Consider the following 16863-nt stretch of genomic DNA (forward strand, 5'->3'; position numbering starts at 1 on the left):
AGGAGTTGATGTTTCTCTCTCCCTCTCTTTCCCTCCTGTTCTGTAAAACAAAAAACCCAAAAAAGAATCTATTCTGCTTCTCTGTGTAAGGTCAAGGCCAAACTTGATTCTGTTTATTTTATAGATGGGAATTTGAACCACAGGTAATGAACCATGTCCAGGGTCACACAGTGAGTTGAGGCTGACCCAGCCAGTGCAATGCTCTGCTCTCCTAGCTTATGACAAGTTCTAGGCCTCTTAGAAGTTCAAAACCAATGTGGAAATCAACTTTGACCTTGGAATACTATCAACTAAATATGCAGTAACTTGTCAGGATGTTTTGTAGGAACTATGATGTAAGTTGGTGGAGAGGAAGGAAGTGACGGTTAGGGACTAAATTTATTGGAACTGAGAGTAGGGATTTCCTTAAGGTATTTGTTCCAATTTTAGTATATGTGCTGCCGAAGCGAGCACATCCTTAAGGTATTTGAATGTTTGAAGATGGTCCATCGGCTGTAGAGGGAGAAGTTAATGATAAAGATTCTTAAAAGAGTCTGTAGAGCAGGTCTAGGAACGCTCTAAAAGCTTGATTGGGCTGGAGTCCGGGAGGCTGAAGGAATTCTGTGCGGTTCCAGCGCGAAAGTAGATGTACGTCACTGGGAGTGACTGCTGGAAGGGGCTATAAGTGGGTTCCCAGGAAGGCTCCGGCGTCAGGGAAGGGTCGGGCTGTGAGAGAACCGGCAGATGTCCCTAAGTCCTCACATTACAGACCTCGGGAAGCGCTCTGGGCGGTCTCTGCATGGACCGTGGGGGCGCTGGGAGGCCGCTCCAGTTGGGGCCTGTTAGTGGGGGCTGGGCGGCTCCTCTGATGGACTCGCTTCCCAGCCGCCAGGAGGTAACGCGGCTGCCCCTGCGGGCGCAGGGGTCCCGGCACCCAGCCCGAGCGCGCCATCCCCGCTCGGGCGCACGCGCCTCTAACCCCGGCTTCCTCCGCTTGTTAGAATTCCTCCCGCAACACCAGGCTGCGGCAAGAGCCAATGAGAGAGGAGCGGCTGGCTCGTGGGCCAGTAAGCGCTGGCGACAGTGCGGGGTGCGGTTGCCAGGGGTGGGGTCCGGCAGCGCGCCAGGCTTGCCACCCTAGCAGCGGAGTCCGGGGTCTGGGCGAGGTGGCGCCTTTCTGAGCTGCTGGAATGGAGGGGTCGCGCTGCCGTCTCGGAGCCCGCGGGGACAGGTCAGAGAAGGATGGTGGCTGGTCTCGTCTTGAGCGGCGAGGAGGGCAGTGCGGTCCTCTGGGCGCTCTGAACGAGAGGGCGGCGGGCTCAGGCCGGGAGGGAGGGGTTGCTTTGGGGCCCCGTCGCCCGGCGGCGGTGGGGGACCCTTCCTCCCAGGGCGGCGGTGGGGAGCGGCGGCTCTGCAGCCTGCCGCCGGGGGCAGGGAAACGCGCGGAGTCCTCGCTGCGAGCTCGCCTTGCCCTCTGTGGGCCTCGCTTTCTCAAAGCGCGTTAACGCCTGTGCCTCTCTACCGCCTCGGGAGTGTCCTAACAGATTGGAGTCTCCCGAGGACGTCGGAGCGGAAGGCTGCGGGCGGTATTTAACACTTTGCTCTAGTGCCATTGCTTCAGGCAGGCAGTGCCCAATTCTGGAACCGAGGCCGGCGGTTGAGAATGCAAAAGTCTTCTTTTGCTTCTGTTTTACAGTAATTATGTCTTATTCAAGATTGGTTTGTCTTATTTGCAACGTACCATGCCTCTTGTTTGTGCTCCTCTTTGTCGGCTATTTCTCTTTTTCTGCCTCCGCCAGAAAGAAAACAATCCGAAATCTCAGCCTGACGATTTTTTGTTTGCCAGGTTAATGAAAAGTTAATGGGAGCGGCGTGAAATCATTGGCTTAAATCTCTGGCATTGTCTGAAGATTTAAATCTTACACAACGACTGTATTTCCCTCTTTTTACTCATGCCGAGGCAGATATTTAGCGTGTGAGGATTTGGTCTGATATTTAGGTTAGTAGATATGTAAACGATTCTAAACCATTTAAAAACGTCACAGAGGAGGCACCCATTTTCCTCTTTCGTCAGGTTTTCTTTATGTGATAACTGCTTGGTGGAATTTATTCACTGCAATTTCTTTTTTTCAAGTCGAGAAAACTACATTTACAAGAATAAATATAGAGGTAGTAGGAGGGGATAAAGTTAAAATTGAGCGTCTTCGTTGAATTCAGATGGTATTTGTTCAGTTGTGGGTACTCTAAATCTTAATTGAATAAATTTAAGACAGTTAATTTCATGGATACCAGATGTTTGATGTGACTCATAATTTTGAGGGGGAATAAAGAGAATTGACTTTGAAATTGAGACTGGTAGGCCCTGGCTGGTTGGCTCAGTGTTAGAGAGAGCGTTGGCAGGCGTGTGGATGTCCCGGGTTCAATTTCTGGTCAGGGCACACAGAAGGAGCACCCATCCGCTTCTCCCTCCTGTCCCCCCCTACCCCTCTCAACCCCCCGTGCTGAGGATGGCTCCATGAGCTCGGTGGCTGAGCAATGGAGCAACGCCCCAGATGGGCAGAGCATTGCCCCCTAATGGGCTTGCCAGGTGGATCCCTGTAAGGGCGGATGCGGCATTCTGACACAGCCTCCCTCCTCTCACTGAATAAAAAAAAGAAAAAGAAAAAAAGAAAAAAGAAATTGAGACTGGTTAATTTATTGGATCCGAAGTTTGAAAGGGTAATTTTAAAGTTCTCTCTTTTTCTTTACAAAGAAACCAGTTCTTTAATTTAGACTTGACATCAAAGGGGAATGTTAGTCACCAAATGTTTCTCCTGTTCTATGTAATATTAGCGCAGCCTCTATTACTGTTAACTCGTTTGTTATTTAGAGGGAGTGGAATGTCTTGCTCTTTTGGTGCTGGGTTGTATATTTAATGTTTTTCATGAAGTTCATGGATAGAATTTTTGGCATTAATATTTTTCAGTGTGAAGTGTAATATCTGACTTTGAAGTTTCCTGTTTGTTTTTCTCCTTTGAATTATGTGACTCTTTTACCAGGAGTCAGATTTATATTCATCATAGTAGAAAATTATTAACAAATAACTTCAAGTATCTTTCCTAGGTCTGAAATATTTAGTGAAAATTGGAGATGGAATTTGAAACTCTCTAAGGACCTTTGATGAGGTTAGGCATTTGATATTATGGATTCTGTAGAGATGACAGCAGTTGGCTGGTGCTAGAATTTGAGCTCTCTGTGGCCTTTTGTTTCTGATCAAGAATTGAAGGTGTGGTGATAGATACTGCTCAGGGTGATGTGACCTTGTGACCCAGAGTTGACTAAGGAGGTCTTCATCTGTGGTTTACCCATACTCCATGATTTCTCTTTAGAAATATGAGCAATAGTAGTGGCTGGAGGTATGTCTTGGCCAGGCTTCTTATTCTTTCTCATGTTTTCCCTTTTTAATTTATTTTTAAAAATTTTTACTCAACATAATAGTTTCCAGGTCCCTCCATATTGTTGCAAAAGGTAATGTTTCCTTCTTTTTCATAGCCACATAATATTCCATAAGCCAGGCAGAGAAAGAAAAATATCATATGACCTCACTCATTTGAGGAATCCAAGGAATAATAAGAACTGAGGAACGGAATTGAGACAGAGGAGGGATCAAAGGGACCAGAGGAAAAGAGGACAGAGGGAAAGGGGATGAAAGGATGGGATAAACCTGAAGGGAAGGGGGGAGGGTGCTTTAGGGAGGAGGGCAAGGGAGATGTTGAGAGGAATAGGGGGGAGGGTGCTGTAGGGAGGGGGGCAAGGGAGATGTTGAGGGGAATAGGGGGGAGGGTGCTGTAGGGAGGGGGGCAAGGGAGATGTTGAGGGGAATAGGGGGGAGGGGGGAGGCATTTGCGGTGACCCTAGAATCTATGTAAACACAATTAATTAAAAAAAATCTTTATTTTATTAATTTTAGACAGGGAAAGGGAGAGAGAGAGAGAGAAAGACAGAAACCTTGATCTGTTTCTGTATGTGTCCTGGATTGGGATCAAACCGGCAACCTTTACACATCGGGATGATGCTCTAACCAAGTGAGGTGTTTGGCCAGGGCTTGTTCTCCCTTTTTAAAATGTTTAATCAGATCAGCTCATTGTTAGCACACAGACTTACCCAGTGCTTAAAAATACTTAGGTTAACCAATAACCAGTTCATGTCTACGATTTGTTTGGCAAATATCAAAAGGTATAGTACAGCCTGATCAGTGGTGGCACAGTGGATAGAGCATTGACCTGGTATGCTGAGGACCAGGTTCAAAACTCCAAGGTCACTGGCTTGAGTGTGGGATCATAGACATGATCCCATGGTCACTGACTTGAGCACAAGGGTTGCTGGCTCGAAGGCCAAGGTTGTTGGCTTGAGCAAGGGATCACTGGCTCGGCTGAAGGCCCTTCCCGGTCAAGGCATGTATGAGAAGCAATCAATGAACAATTAAGTGATGCAACTACGAGTTGATGCTTCTCTCTCAAAAAAACTAAAAAAGTATATAGTACAGGCCTAATAATGTCCAACATGCATATATTTCTCCAATCATGAAGATTACATACAGACCTAGAAAGGAAAGAATAATCCCTCTGAGAAATTTCCTTCCCTCCAAGATCCTTGAGTCTAAGCTGACAGACTTATATGTTTTTAGAGTAGTTTTCATTTCTGGCTTTTCTTATTTTTTCCTAGGGAAGCTCTGCTGTTTCTATGCATTTGTACTCATTGAAAGAAAAGGTGTTCCTTCTTATCAAGAGGAAAAGTCTGGTTGAATTGCTCAGAGGAGGAGTTGAAGGTGCCTTGTCCCCTGCCCACCCCCTGTTAAACAGAAGCACTTGTGAGCATTTAATGGGCTTCCCTCCATGAGGCTTCAGGCCACCAGGGCCCAGACCTGACCAGCAAACACCCTTAAACTCCTCAGCTCTTCTGAAGAACTTGGCCTTCACAGTGACAGGCTGCTTTGGGAACCTTCCCTGCCCCAGAACTCTGTAGGAGCTGATCACACCACATCAATGATAGGAACAGCCAGTCTTTTCTGGGCAGTATTTTTATCCATGTCTGCTCACTGACCGAGGGCCACAGTTGATCAAGGCTGACAGTTGGGCAGGAGCTCTGGTTCATCTTTAAGTGGTAATGTCTCATCCCAGTTTTCCCAAAGTAACCTGGGTGATGTTTGTCGAAGTTGATCCCATGATTATGCAAGCCACCAGCTGTACCTCGGCCTCCTGGGTGCCTCCTGTGCTTGCAATGCAGCCGTAGCCATGGCTCACGGGGCCCTGAAGTTTTTGGTCTTAGTGTGGCTGGCATGTTGGTGGCTGAGATGCCTTGCTTCTTTGTCTTTGGGGATTTTAGGACTAGAAGGGGTCTAGATAATTCCCTATTTGAGAGTAGTTCTACGGTGGAATTGTTTTCTTTCGAACTCGAGTTTCCTGTCATCTGCTTTTGCTTTATTTCGTCTTAGGTCACTAGGAGTAAGATCTTTGTGCTACTAACTCAATTCGGCTTCCTCAGGTATCCTTACTGTTCGTAATAATGGAAGCTGCGGCCCTGGCCGGTTGGCTCAGCGGTAGAGCGTCGGCCTGGCGTGCAGGGGACCTGGGTTCAATTCCCGGCCGGGGCACATAGGAGAAGCACCCTTTTGCTTCTTTACCCCCCTCCCCTTCTTCCTCTCTCTCTCTTCCCCTCCCGCAGCCGAGGCTCCATTGGAGCAAGGATGGCCCTGGTCGCGGCAGAGCGTCGCCCCCTGGTGGGCAGAGTGTTGCCCCTGGTGGGCGTGCCGGGTGGATCCCGGTCGGGCGCATGCGGGAGACTGTCTGACTGTCTCTCCCCGTTTCCAGCTTCGGAAAAATACAAAAAAAAAATAAAAAAAAAATTATGGAAGCTGCAACATTTTCCTGGACTGGTTAAGCTTAAGTCCACTTTGCCTAAGAGAAGACACAGTATCCACATGCTGCTTGATATGCTGTCTTTATTTATTCACTTAATACTTGGTATGAGTCTTGATAACGGAATTGTCCTCTCTGTCCCCTTTGCCATAGAACTTCTGTGAAAGCATTCATGATGAGCACTATCATAAGTCACAGGACCTCTGGAGAACCAGGGTTCTGGAGAAGATGATAAGAATACTTTTATTTTGTGTAAGATGGCACTTACTGTTTTACCACATGGCACTGTGGTAAGGGGGAAACACTGCAGAGCTTCTGCTGGGCTCCTGAGTTCAGGCCCAGCCTTTTCTCTCTTGAGCGGTGTTGCCTTAAGCAACTCATCTCCTTCTTTGGCTTCAGTTTTCTTTGGAAAGTGAGGGCTTCTTCAGATTCCCTCAGTGATTATAATGGATAGTAAAATAACAAATGTATATATTTGAGCTGCACATGGGTCCAATTTCAAAAGGTCCAAAATAATATTAAGTGGAAGCTATGTCTTTTCTCATCATCTCCATGTCATGTAGTTTATTCATTGGTAAGTTTCTTAGGGGACTTCCAAAATTACCCTATGTGTTAAATAATCTTTTTCCAGACTTAAAGTTTGATTATTTTGAGTTTTAAGGTATGATATAATAGTCTAAACCAGGGGTCTCAAACTCAACTCAGCATGTGGGTCGCAGAGCAAGATCACAGCCGTTCTGCGGGCCGCACTAGGTCTACAAAAGGCAACTGTTACGCAACACTTTTCTCACTGCAGTTGAAAACAAAAAAAAAATCAGTACAAAATTGTTCGGCGGGCCGCATGCGGCCTGCAGGCCGCAAGTTTGAGACCCCTGGTCTAAACTATGAGATATACTTTCATTCTGGGCAAGATCTATTTTTAGAAAATGAACTATAGTTGCTGCAGGTTTTAATTTTTTTCCTACGGTAACTACTGTATAGAAAATAGGACTGTAAGAAGTAAACGAATTATTTTTCAGACAGGCTTCTGGGAAAAAAATCATTCTATTTAGCTTCACAGGAAGAAAGTTTAATAGGTCTATAGTTTGCCTTTAATTTTAGGTTTTAGAATGAAGCAAGGATTGACTTGTTTCCCTATTGAAAGCAAGTGTAATTTTGTTATGGTGATTTGATCTGTCATACAAGCTAGAGGCAAAGCAGAAAGTAGTGTTTTGACTAATGTTCATGAGCTGTGTTTATAAAAAGGAGGAGATATTTTGTGTAGGAATATGTGAAGACATGCAGGCTAACAGTCAGAGAGGCGCCCTAGGGCAAAAGCCCTGAGCAGAATTGAGTCTAGGGGCCTCTCTGACCCTGTACTGGAAACAGTGCATGCTGGAAACAGCAGGATAAGATTCAGCAACAAAGAATACGTTTAGGCTCTCAGAACAGAGGTTAGGAGTAAGCATGTTCCTTGTCCTTTTTCACCCCCTGAGAACTTCTGCTGTCTGCTTCCTTGAGTTATTTGTACTGGCTAATAAATATCTGAGTAAGGCTGAGGGCGGGGCTTCAGTCCTTCTATCTGCTGACTGGGGCTATTGCCTCCCCTCAGCCGGTCTGAACATTTCATCTGGTCTCGGGGCACTTCATTGTCTCCATGACAAGTGGTGCCCCATGGGAGGAATGGGAACCAAACGATAGGTTTGCTACTCTGAGTAGTTCATTGTCGCTGTGACAGTTTTGGACCTAGTGGCTTACATTTGTGTATCCTTTGCAGTGCTTTCGCATATTTAATCTTTCTTTAGCTTCATAACACTGAAGAGAGGAGGACTGGTGTTGTTATCTTTATTTTATAAGTGGGGAAATGAAGGCTCAGAAAGGGTGTGATGTACCTAAGGTCACATGACAAGTAAATGGCATAATCAGAAGTAAAATGCACACTTTTTGTTGTGACATCTTAGTTGTTCATTGATTGCTTTTTTATTTTTTTATTTTTTGTTTATTCATTTTAGAGAGGAGAGGGAGAGACAGAGAGAAAGAGAGAGGAGAGACAGAGAGAGAGAAGGGGGGAGGAGCTAGAAGCATCAACTCCCATATGTGCCTTGACCAGGCAAGCCCAGGGTTTCTAACCAGCGACCTTAGGATTTCCAGGTCCACGCTTTATCCACTGCGCAACCACAGGTCAGGCATGATTGCTTTCTCATGTGCCTTGACCGCGGGCCTTCAGCAGACCGAGTAACCCCTTGCTCAAGCCAGCAACCTTGGGTCCAAGCTGGTGAGCTTTGCTCAAACCATTTGAGCCTGCACTCAAGCTGGTGACCTCAGGGTCTTGAACCTGCGTCTTCCGCATCCCAGTCCGACGCTCTATCCACTGTGCCACCGCCTGGTCAGGCTAAAATTCATACTTTTGACTTCTAGTCTCCTTTTTTCTTTCCTTTTTTTTTTTTTTGTATTTTTCTGAAGCTGGAAACGGGGAGAGACAGTCAGACAGACTCCCACATGCGCCCAACCGGGATCCACCTGGCACACCCACCAGGGGGCAACGCTCTGCCCCTCTGGGGCGTCGCTCTGTTGCGACCAGAGCCACTCCAGCGCCGAGGAGCCATCCCCAGCGCCCGGGCCATCTTTGCTCCAGTGGAGCCTCGGCTGCGGGAGGGGAAGAGAGAGACAGAGAGGAAGGAGAGGGGGAGGGGTGGAGAAGCAGATGGGCGCTTCTCCTGTGTGCCCTGGCCAGGAATCGAACCCAGGACTTCTGCACGCCAGGCCGACGCGCTACCACTGAGCCAACCGGCCAGGGCCTTTTTTTTTTTTTTTTTTTTAAGTGAGAGGAGGGGAGATAGACTGTCGCATGAGCCCCAACCAGAATCCACCCAGCAAACCCCATCAGGACCTAATGCTCGAGGATCAACAACTATCTTCAGCACCTGAGGCCAACTCTTGGACCAACTGAGTTCCTCTGTGCCTGAGGCTGATGCTTGGACCAACCAAGCGTTCCTCAGGGCCCAGGGCCAGTGCTTGAGCCAGTCGAGCCATTTGATGTTAGAGAGGAAGAGTGAGAAAAGGGGGAGAAGGGAAAGAGGGAAGGGTGAGAAACAAATTATTGCTTTTCCTGTGTGCCCTGCCTGGGGATTGAACTTGGGATGTGTGTACACTGGGTAGTCAGACACTCTGTCTACTGAACCAACCAGCCAGGGCCTAGTCTCTGTCTTTCTTTTTCTCACACATTATCAAAATATCTACTTAAGATATTTTGGATGCCATTTTTGCATGTAAATGATAACTGATACTGACTGCATTCTTTTTCTAAAAAATAATATTTTATTGATTTTAGAGAGGGAGGAAGGGAGAGACAGTGAGAGGGACAGGAACATCAATTTGTTCCTGTATGTGCCCTGACTGGGGATTGAACTGGCAACCTCTCTGCTTTGGGCGATGCTTTAACCAACCTAGCCATCTGGTCTGGGCTTTGGCTGCATTCTAATTATTTTTAGGGAGAGCAGTGAAGAAATCAGACTTTGGTGAAGTACAAATGTCAGTTAATTTTGTCCAATGGGAAAGGAGTGGAAATATTTATTTGGTGTTGTTAGTAGGCAAAGGGATGGACGTTCATCTTTACACAAGAAAGAAGGGAAATAGTAGCATGCCTTAAGAGAGAAAACGTAACCTGAGTAAAGAAGAATCAGGCATGGTGGAATGAACTAACGTTCCTTTTTAAAGCTATATAGAATAAATAGTTTCTTTTAACTTTTGGATCAAATCATACATTTTAAATAGTCTTTCTGTTTGGTTCACTTAAAAATGCTTTCTATGTTCGTTATGTAGGACATGCAAAATGAAGAGGGGTTCACTGTAAACTACCATATTTTTTTTTAATTTTTAATTTTTATTTTTTATTTTTTACAGAGAGTGAGTCAGAGAGAGGGATAGACAGGGACAGACAGACAGGAACGGAGAGAGATGAGAAGCATCAATCATTAGTCTTTCATTGCGCATTGCAACACCTTAGTCGTTCATCGATTGCTCTTCCACATGTGCCTTGACCGTGGGCCCTCAGCAGACCGAGCAACCCCTTGCTTGAGCCAGCGACCTTGGGTTCAAGCTGGTGGGATTTTGCTCAAACCAGATGAGCCCGCGCTCAAGCTGGGGACCTCGGGGTCTCGAACCTAGGTCCTCTGCATCCCAGTCTGATGCTCCATCCACTGCGCCACCACCTGGTCAGGCAGTAAACTACCATATTTTTTGCTCTAGAAGACACACCTGACCATAAGCCATGCCTAGGGTTTTAAGGAGGAAAATAGGAAAAAAAAAAAATTCTGAACCAAGTGGTTTGTTAAAATATTTAATAAAATAACCGTATTTTTTTAAAAGCTCCATAAGATGCACGGGCATTTTCCCCTCCACTTTTTTGGGGGAAAAAAGTGTCTTATGGAGCGAAAAAGACAGTAGTTTTTCTTGCTGCATTCTCTGGGGCCAATTGAATGATCTGATTGCTATAATCAGTTGCCAACCTTTTCTTCTCATTGTCCTCTCCTCGAACAGTTCTCTCTTCTTTCTGATGGTCCCTACAAAATGGGCCTCTTAGGAAATACATTTTCATTCCTTCACTTTAGTTCCAGTGTGTGGTCATTCAAGTAGAAGAGAGATGGGCCTAGAATACTAACATTTCTCCTCAAATGAGGAAGAATGGCTTTCAAAGGAGTCTTTTTCTGGCAATTCTAATTTGATCTCTGTGTATTTTGTTCCAGAAGCATGTTTTGTTTCATCCAGATGTGGTTTAGGTGTTTCATTCAGGCTTTGGACAAGGTGAATCTATTTGTCAGTTAACTTAGAGACAGTTAATTTATAAATATTGAATAGTTATTACCAGCCCTGGCCAGTTGGTTCAGCAGTAGAGTGTTGACCCAGTGTATGAAGTCCTGGATTTTATTTCTGGTCAGTGTACATAGGAGAAGTGACTATCTGCTTCTTCACTCCCCTCCCCATCCCACAGCCATGGCTCGGAAGAGTAAGTTGGCCCTAGGTGATAAGGATGGCTCCGTGGCCTCTCCTCAGGTGCAAAAATGGTTTGGTTGCTGTGCAACAGAGTTGGTGCCCTGAATGGGCAGAGCATCTCCCCATAGGGAGCTTGCTGGGTGCATCCGGTCAGGGTACATGCAGTAGTCTGTCTCTGCCTCCCCTCCTCTCAATTAAAAAAAAATGTAGCTATTTCCCTAACGGACACAATGAAATCTGATGACTCTTTTTTAGTATCTGTCTATACTATAATCAACTCCTAATCCATTCACTGTCTTGGAAATTCTTTTACCTAAAAATACCAGATGAACTGGTGTTTTTACAGAAAAGATTCTTGGTAGACATCTTGAAATACCATAATAATGAAATTCCAGAATCTCTGCTGACCATTTGAATATATGTGGTCAGTGGTGCGGCTTAGCATGCTGAATTGGTAAGACTTGGGACTGAATTCTAGATCTTTCACTAATCAACTGTGTGACCATCAGCAAACAGCTTCATCTCTGAATTTCAGATACCTCTGAAATGGGATTGTAGGTTTATTGTGAGAATTAGATGAAATAATATATAAAGTATTTAATGTAGTTTCTGACACAGTATTACTAAATGGAGCTATATTGCAACTGGCAACAAGACAACATTTTAAGTATGCAATTTAAGTTTTTAGCAAATTTGCAGTTTTGTAACTATTGCCAAAAGCTAACCTTAGAACATTACCATCACCCCTCCTGCCAAAGTAACCTCATTTATAGTTGTTCCCTCTCCCATTCCCCATTCCTAGCCCAAGGCAACCACTAATCCACTTTAGGCCTCTGTAGATTTGTCTATTCTGGACACTGCATATAAATGAAATCATGATATATGGTATTTTTTATGACTGGTTTTTAAATTTCTGAAGTGAGAAGTGGGGAGGCAGAGAGACAGACTCCTGCATGTGCCTGTCCGGGATCCACCAGGGGGTGATGCTCCATCTGGGGCGTTGCTCTGTTGCAAACAGAGCCGTTCTAGCACCTGAGGTGGAGGCCATGGAGCCATCCTCAGTGCCCAGGCCAACTTTGCTCCAGTGGAGCCTTGGCTGCCGGAGAGGAAGAGAGAGACAGAGAGGAAGGAGAGGGGGAGGAGTGGAGAAGCAGATGGGCGCTTCTCCTGTGTGCCCTGGCCAGGAATCAAACCCGGGACTTCTACACACAGGGCCGACACTCTACCACTGAACCAACCGGCCAAGGCTGTGACTGGCTTTTTTGACTTAGCAAAATGTTTTTGAGATTTATTCATGGTATATGTTGCATATATCAGTACTTCATCCCTTTTTATTGCTGAATAGTAGTCTCTCATGTAGCTATACAGTGTGTAATTTACCCATTCATTACTTGATGGGCATTTGAGTTGTTTCTACTTTCACTATTATGAGTAATGCTACTGTGAATATTAGTGTCCAAGTCTTGTGTGGACATGTTTTTGTTTGTTTGTTTGTTTGTTTTGTATTTTTCTGAAGTTGGAAATGGGGAGGCAGTCAGACAGACTCCCACATGCGCCCGACTGGGATCCACCCGGCATGCCCACCAGGGGGCAATGCTCTGCCCATCTGGGGGCGTCGCTCTGTTGCAACCAGAGCCATTCTAGCACCTGAGGCGGAGACCATAGAGCCATCCTCAGCGCCCGGGCCAACTTTGCTCCAGTGGAGCCTTGGCTGCGGGAGGGAAAGAGAGAGACAGAAAGGAAGGAGAGGGGGAGGAGTGGAGAAGCAGATGGGCGCCTCTCCTGTGTGCCCTGGCCAGGAATCGAACCTGGGATTCCTGCACGCCAGGCTGGCGCTCCACCACTGAGCCAACCGGCCAGGGCCTGGACAAATGTTTTAATTTCTATTGCACACCCAGATAGAGTTGTTGCGCAATATGGTGACTCCATCTTTTACAATTTGAGGTAGTATCAGACTGTTTTTCAAATGGCTGTAACATTTTACATTCCCACCAGCAATGTATGAGAGTTTTAATTTCTCTGTATTTTCTTTTATTTATTTATTTATTTTTAAAATTTTTAACATTTTTTTTTGTATTTTTCTGAAGCTGGAAAAGGGGAGGCAGTCAGACAGACTCCTGCATGCACCCGACTGGGATCCACCCGGCATGCCCACCAGGGGGCGATGCTCCGCCAATCTGGGCATCGCTCTGTTGCAACCAGAGCCGTTTGAGCGCCTGAGGCAGAGGCCATGGAGCCATCCTCAGTGCCCGGGCCAACTTTACTCCAATGGAGCCTTGGCTGCGGGAGGGGAAGAGAGAGAGACAGAGAGGAAGGAGAGGGGGAGGGGTGGAGAAGCAGATGGGGCTTCTCCTGTGTGCCCTGGCAGGTAATCGAACCCAGGACTCCTGCACGCCAGGCTGACGCTCTACCACTGAGCCAACTGGCCAGGGCTGTATTTTTTTTTTTTTAATTTTTTAATTTTTAAGTGAGAAGAGAGGAGATAAGGAGGCAGACTCTCACATGCACCTGACTGGGATCCACCCAGCAACCCCTGTCTGGGGCCAATGCTCAAATCAGCTGAGCTATCCTCAGTGCCCAGGGCCAACACTTGAACCAATCAAGCCATTAGCTGCAGGAGGGGTCAAGGGAGAGAAGGGGGAGAAGGATGGGGAGAGAAGCAGGTGGTCACTTCTCTTGTGTGGCCTGACAAACCCGGGACCTCCATTCACCAGGCTAGTGCTCTGTCCACTGAACTCACCAGCCAGGGCTCTGCATTTTCACCAACGCTTGTTACTGTCTATATCAGCGGTTCTCAACCTGTGGGTCGCGACCCTGGCAGGGGTTGAACGACCAGGCGACCCCTGTGTTTTGGTCGTTCGACCCCCACCGGGGTTGCGACCCACAGGTTGAGAACCGCTGGTCTATATTATTTTTAAAATTCAATTGATTAATTTTAATAAATTGGTTAATAATGTTATATGTTTCATGTATACAGTTCTTTAATACATCACCTATATATTATATTGTGTGCTTACTCGCCGAAGTCCAGTTTCCCTCCATCACCAAATATTTGACCTCTTTACCTATTCACCCTCCTTGCATGCCTCTTCCCCTCTCGTCAGCACCCTCCCATTGCCTGTGTCCATGAGTGGATTAGTTTTGTGTGTTCGTTTGTTATTTTCTGTTATATATCTCACATATGAGTGAAATCATATGGTTCTTGTCCTTTTCTCTGACTTATTTCACTTAGCATGATAGTCTCAAGATCTATCCATGATGTTGCAAATGGCAATATTTCACCGAGTTCAATATTTTTACTGGCAATTGTGATAGGGAGTTGCCACAAAAACTTTATCAGAAGAATAATAATAAAAGTAATTTTGATTGACAGGTATAAGAGTCCTGGTTAGCAAAGTTAATTGAATGTATAATTGGAAGATATACCACCTTGGAGGTGCTAATATTAATCATCATTTGGTTTTCAGATGTAGTTTGATGAAAGAATTAACAGTATATACAGTGAGTTAAAGTTTAAGAATGTGTTTAAAGCCTGACCAGGCGAAGGTACAGTGATAAGAGAATCGGACTGGGACGCAGAAGACCCAGGTTCAAGGCCCTGAGGTCGCCAGCTTGAGCTCAGGCTCATCTGGTTTGAGCAAAGCTCACCAGCTTGAGCCCAAGGTTGCTGGCTTGAGCAAGGGGTCACTCGGTCTGCTGCAGCCCCCAGTCAAGGCACATATGAGAAAGTAATCAATGAACAACTAGGTGCCACAACAAAGAATTGATGCTTCTTATCTCTCTCCCTTCCTGTCTGTCCCTCTGTCTCTGTCACCAAAAAAAAAAGAATGTGTTTAAATATCATAGCTGCCAGCTTTTCTCATATAGAATAATAATCTGACTGATTATCAGCTATATAATATAACTGATACTAAGTATAGTTTGAAATATTGCCACAATGAAGTGTATAACTGACAGAGGAAAATAAATGAGAAAACCAAAAAAGAACAGAGCAGAAGCCTCTATCATCTCAGCAACTAGGTCCATGCATCTCTAAAAGATTTACCGTATTCCCCGTGTATAAGACGCACCTTAATTTTGGGGCCCGAAATGTGGAAAAAAAATGTATTACATAAAGTTATTGAACTCAAGTTTTAGTCACCATAAAATTTATATAACTCCATCATTGTCCAAACTCCCATCCATTATATTGTCCTCATCTGTGCCTGATGACAAATCACTGTCTTCATATATTGATTGCCACATTCTCAGTTCCATCTATATCTTTGGAAATGCCACAGTTCTATAACCACTGTATAAGACACACCCAGTTTTTAGACCCCAAGTTTTTTGATAAAAGGTTCGTCTTATACATGAGGAATATGGTACTTTTTAAAAGTCTATGGTGGCCCTGCCTGGTTGGCTCAGTGGTAGAGCATTGGCCCGGCATGTGGATGTCTTGGGTTCAATTCCTGGTCAGGGCATATAGGAGAAGTGACCATCTGCTTCTCCACCCTTCCCTTTTTCCCTTCTATCTTTCTCATCCCCTCCTGCAGTCAAGGCTCCACTGGAGCAAGTTGGTCAAGGTGCTGAGGATGAAACCATGGCCTCGTCTCATGTGCTAAAATGGCTCCTGTTGCAATGGAGCAGTGCCCAAGATGGGCAGAGCATTGCCCCCTAGTGGGCTTGCAGGGTAGATCCCAGTTGGGCGCATGCAGGCATCTGTCTCTGCCTCTCTACTTCTCACTTAAGAAAGATACACACACAAAAAAAGTTTATGGTAATGCATATAGTTAGTAGGGTAGGCACTATTTTATTAAGTCTGAAAGATTCATCTGCCTGACCTGGTGGTGGCGCAGTGGATAAAGCGTCGGACTGGGATGCGGAAGGACCCAGGTTTGAGACCCCAAGGTCGCCAGCTTGAGTGCGGGCTCATCTGGTTTGAGCAAGGCTCACCAGCTTGGACCCAGGGTCGCTGGCCCCAGCAAGGGGTTGCTCAGTCTGCTGAAGGCCCGCGGTCAAGGCACATGTGAGAAAGCTATCAACGAACAACCAAGGTGTTGCAACGCGCAATGAAAAACTAATGATTGATGCTTCTCTCTCTGTTCCTGTCTGTCCCTCTCTCTGACTCACTCTCTGTCTCTGTAAAAAATAAATAAAATTAAAAAAAAAAAGATTCATCTGAGGTTTATAATTAAAATTCAGAAGTTTATTTTTATTCTTATTTTTTAAGTGAGAGGAGGGGAGATAGACTCCTGCATGTGCCCTGACCAGGATCCACCCGACAACCCCCATCTGGGGTAGATGCTCAAATCAACCAAGCTATCCTCCTGAGGCCCAGGTTCAGACCAGTGAGCTGTCCTTAGCGCCTGGGGCCATGCTCGAACCAGTTGAGCTACAGGTTGTGGGAGGAAAAGAGGGAAAGTGGGGGGTGGGGGGAGCAGATGGTACTCTGAGCCGGAATCGAACCTGGGACGTCCATATGCCAGGCCAAATGCTCTATCCGCTGAGCCAACAGGCCAGGGCCAAAAGTTTTTTCTTTTCTTTCTTTTTTTTTTTTGGTGACAGAGACAGAGAGAGACACAGAAAGAGGGACAGATATGGAGAGACAGGAAGGGAGAGAGATGAGAAGCATCACGTCTTTGTTGCGGCTCCTTAGATGTTCATTGATTGCTTTCTCATATGTGCCTTGACTGGGGGGCAGTAGCAGAGTGAGTGACCCCTTGCTTGAGTCAGTGACCTTGGGTTCAAGTCAGCGACCATGGGGTCATGTCTATGATCCTACGTTCAAGCCTGTGATCCTGCGCTCAAGCTGGATGACCCTGCGCTCAAGCCAGTGACCTCAGGGTTTTGAACCTGGGTCCTCTGCTTCCCAGGTCGATGCTCTATCCACTATGTCACCACCAATCAGGCTAGATTAAGGCAAAAGGTATCTTTTCCATCTAACTTTAAAGTTCATTTATTTATGAAACATTTCTTTCACAGCCTTCATGTTCTGTGTGCCATGTTTCATTAGTAATGTTAAGTAATGTCAGAA

General features: G+C 45.9%; 1 protein-coding gene across 1 annotated transcript in view; it reads left to right on the forward strand.

The window, feature by feature from the left end:
- Positions 1–1084: 1084 nt before the first annotated feature.
- TULP3 (TUB like protein 3) overlaps positions 1085–16863 on the forward strand; it is a 50048-nt gene continuing 34269 nt past the window's right edge. Inside the window, exon 1 of the mRNA XM_066257700.1 lies at positions 1085–1210. Coding sequence (XP_066113797.1) covers positions 1170–1210 — 41 coding nt within the window. The 5' untranslated portion in view covers positions 1085–1169. The remainder of the gene's footprint in view (positions 1211–16863) is intronic.

The sequence above is a fragment of the Saccopteryx bilineata genome, chromosome 2, assembly GCF_036850765.1.
Source record: "Saccopteryx bilineata isolate mSacBil1 chromosome 2, mSacBil1_pri_phased_curated, whole genome shotgun sequence".
Lineage (NCBI taxonomy): Eukaryota > Metazoa > Chordata > Mammalia > Chiroptera > Emballonuridae > Saccopteryx > Saccopteryx bilineata.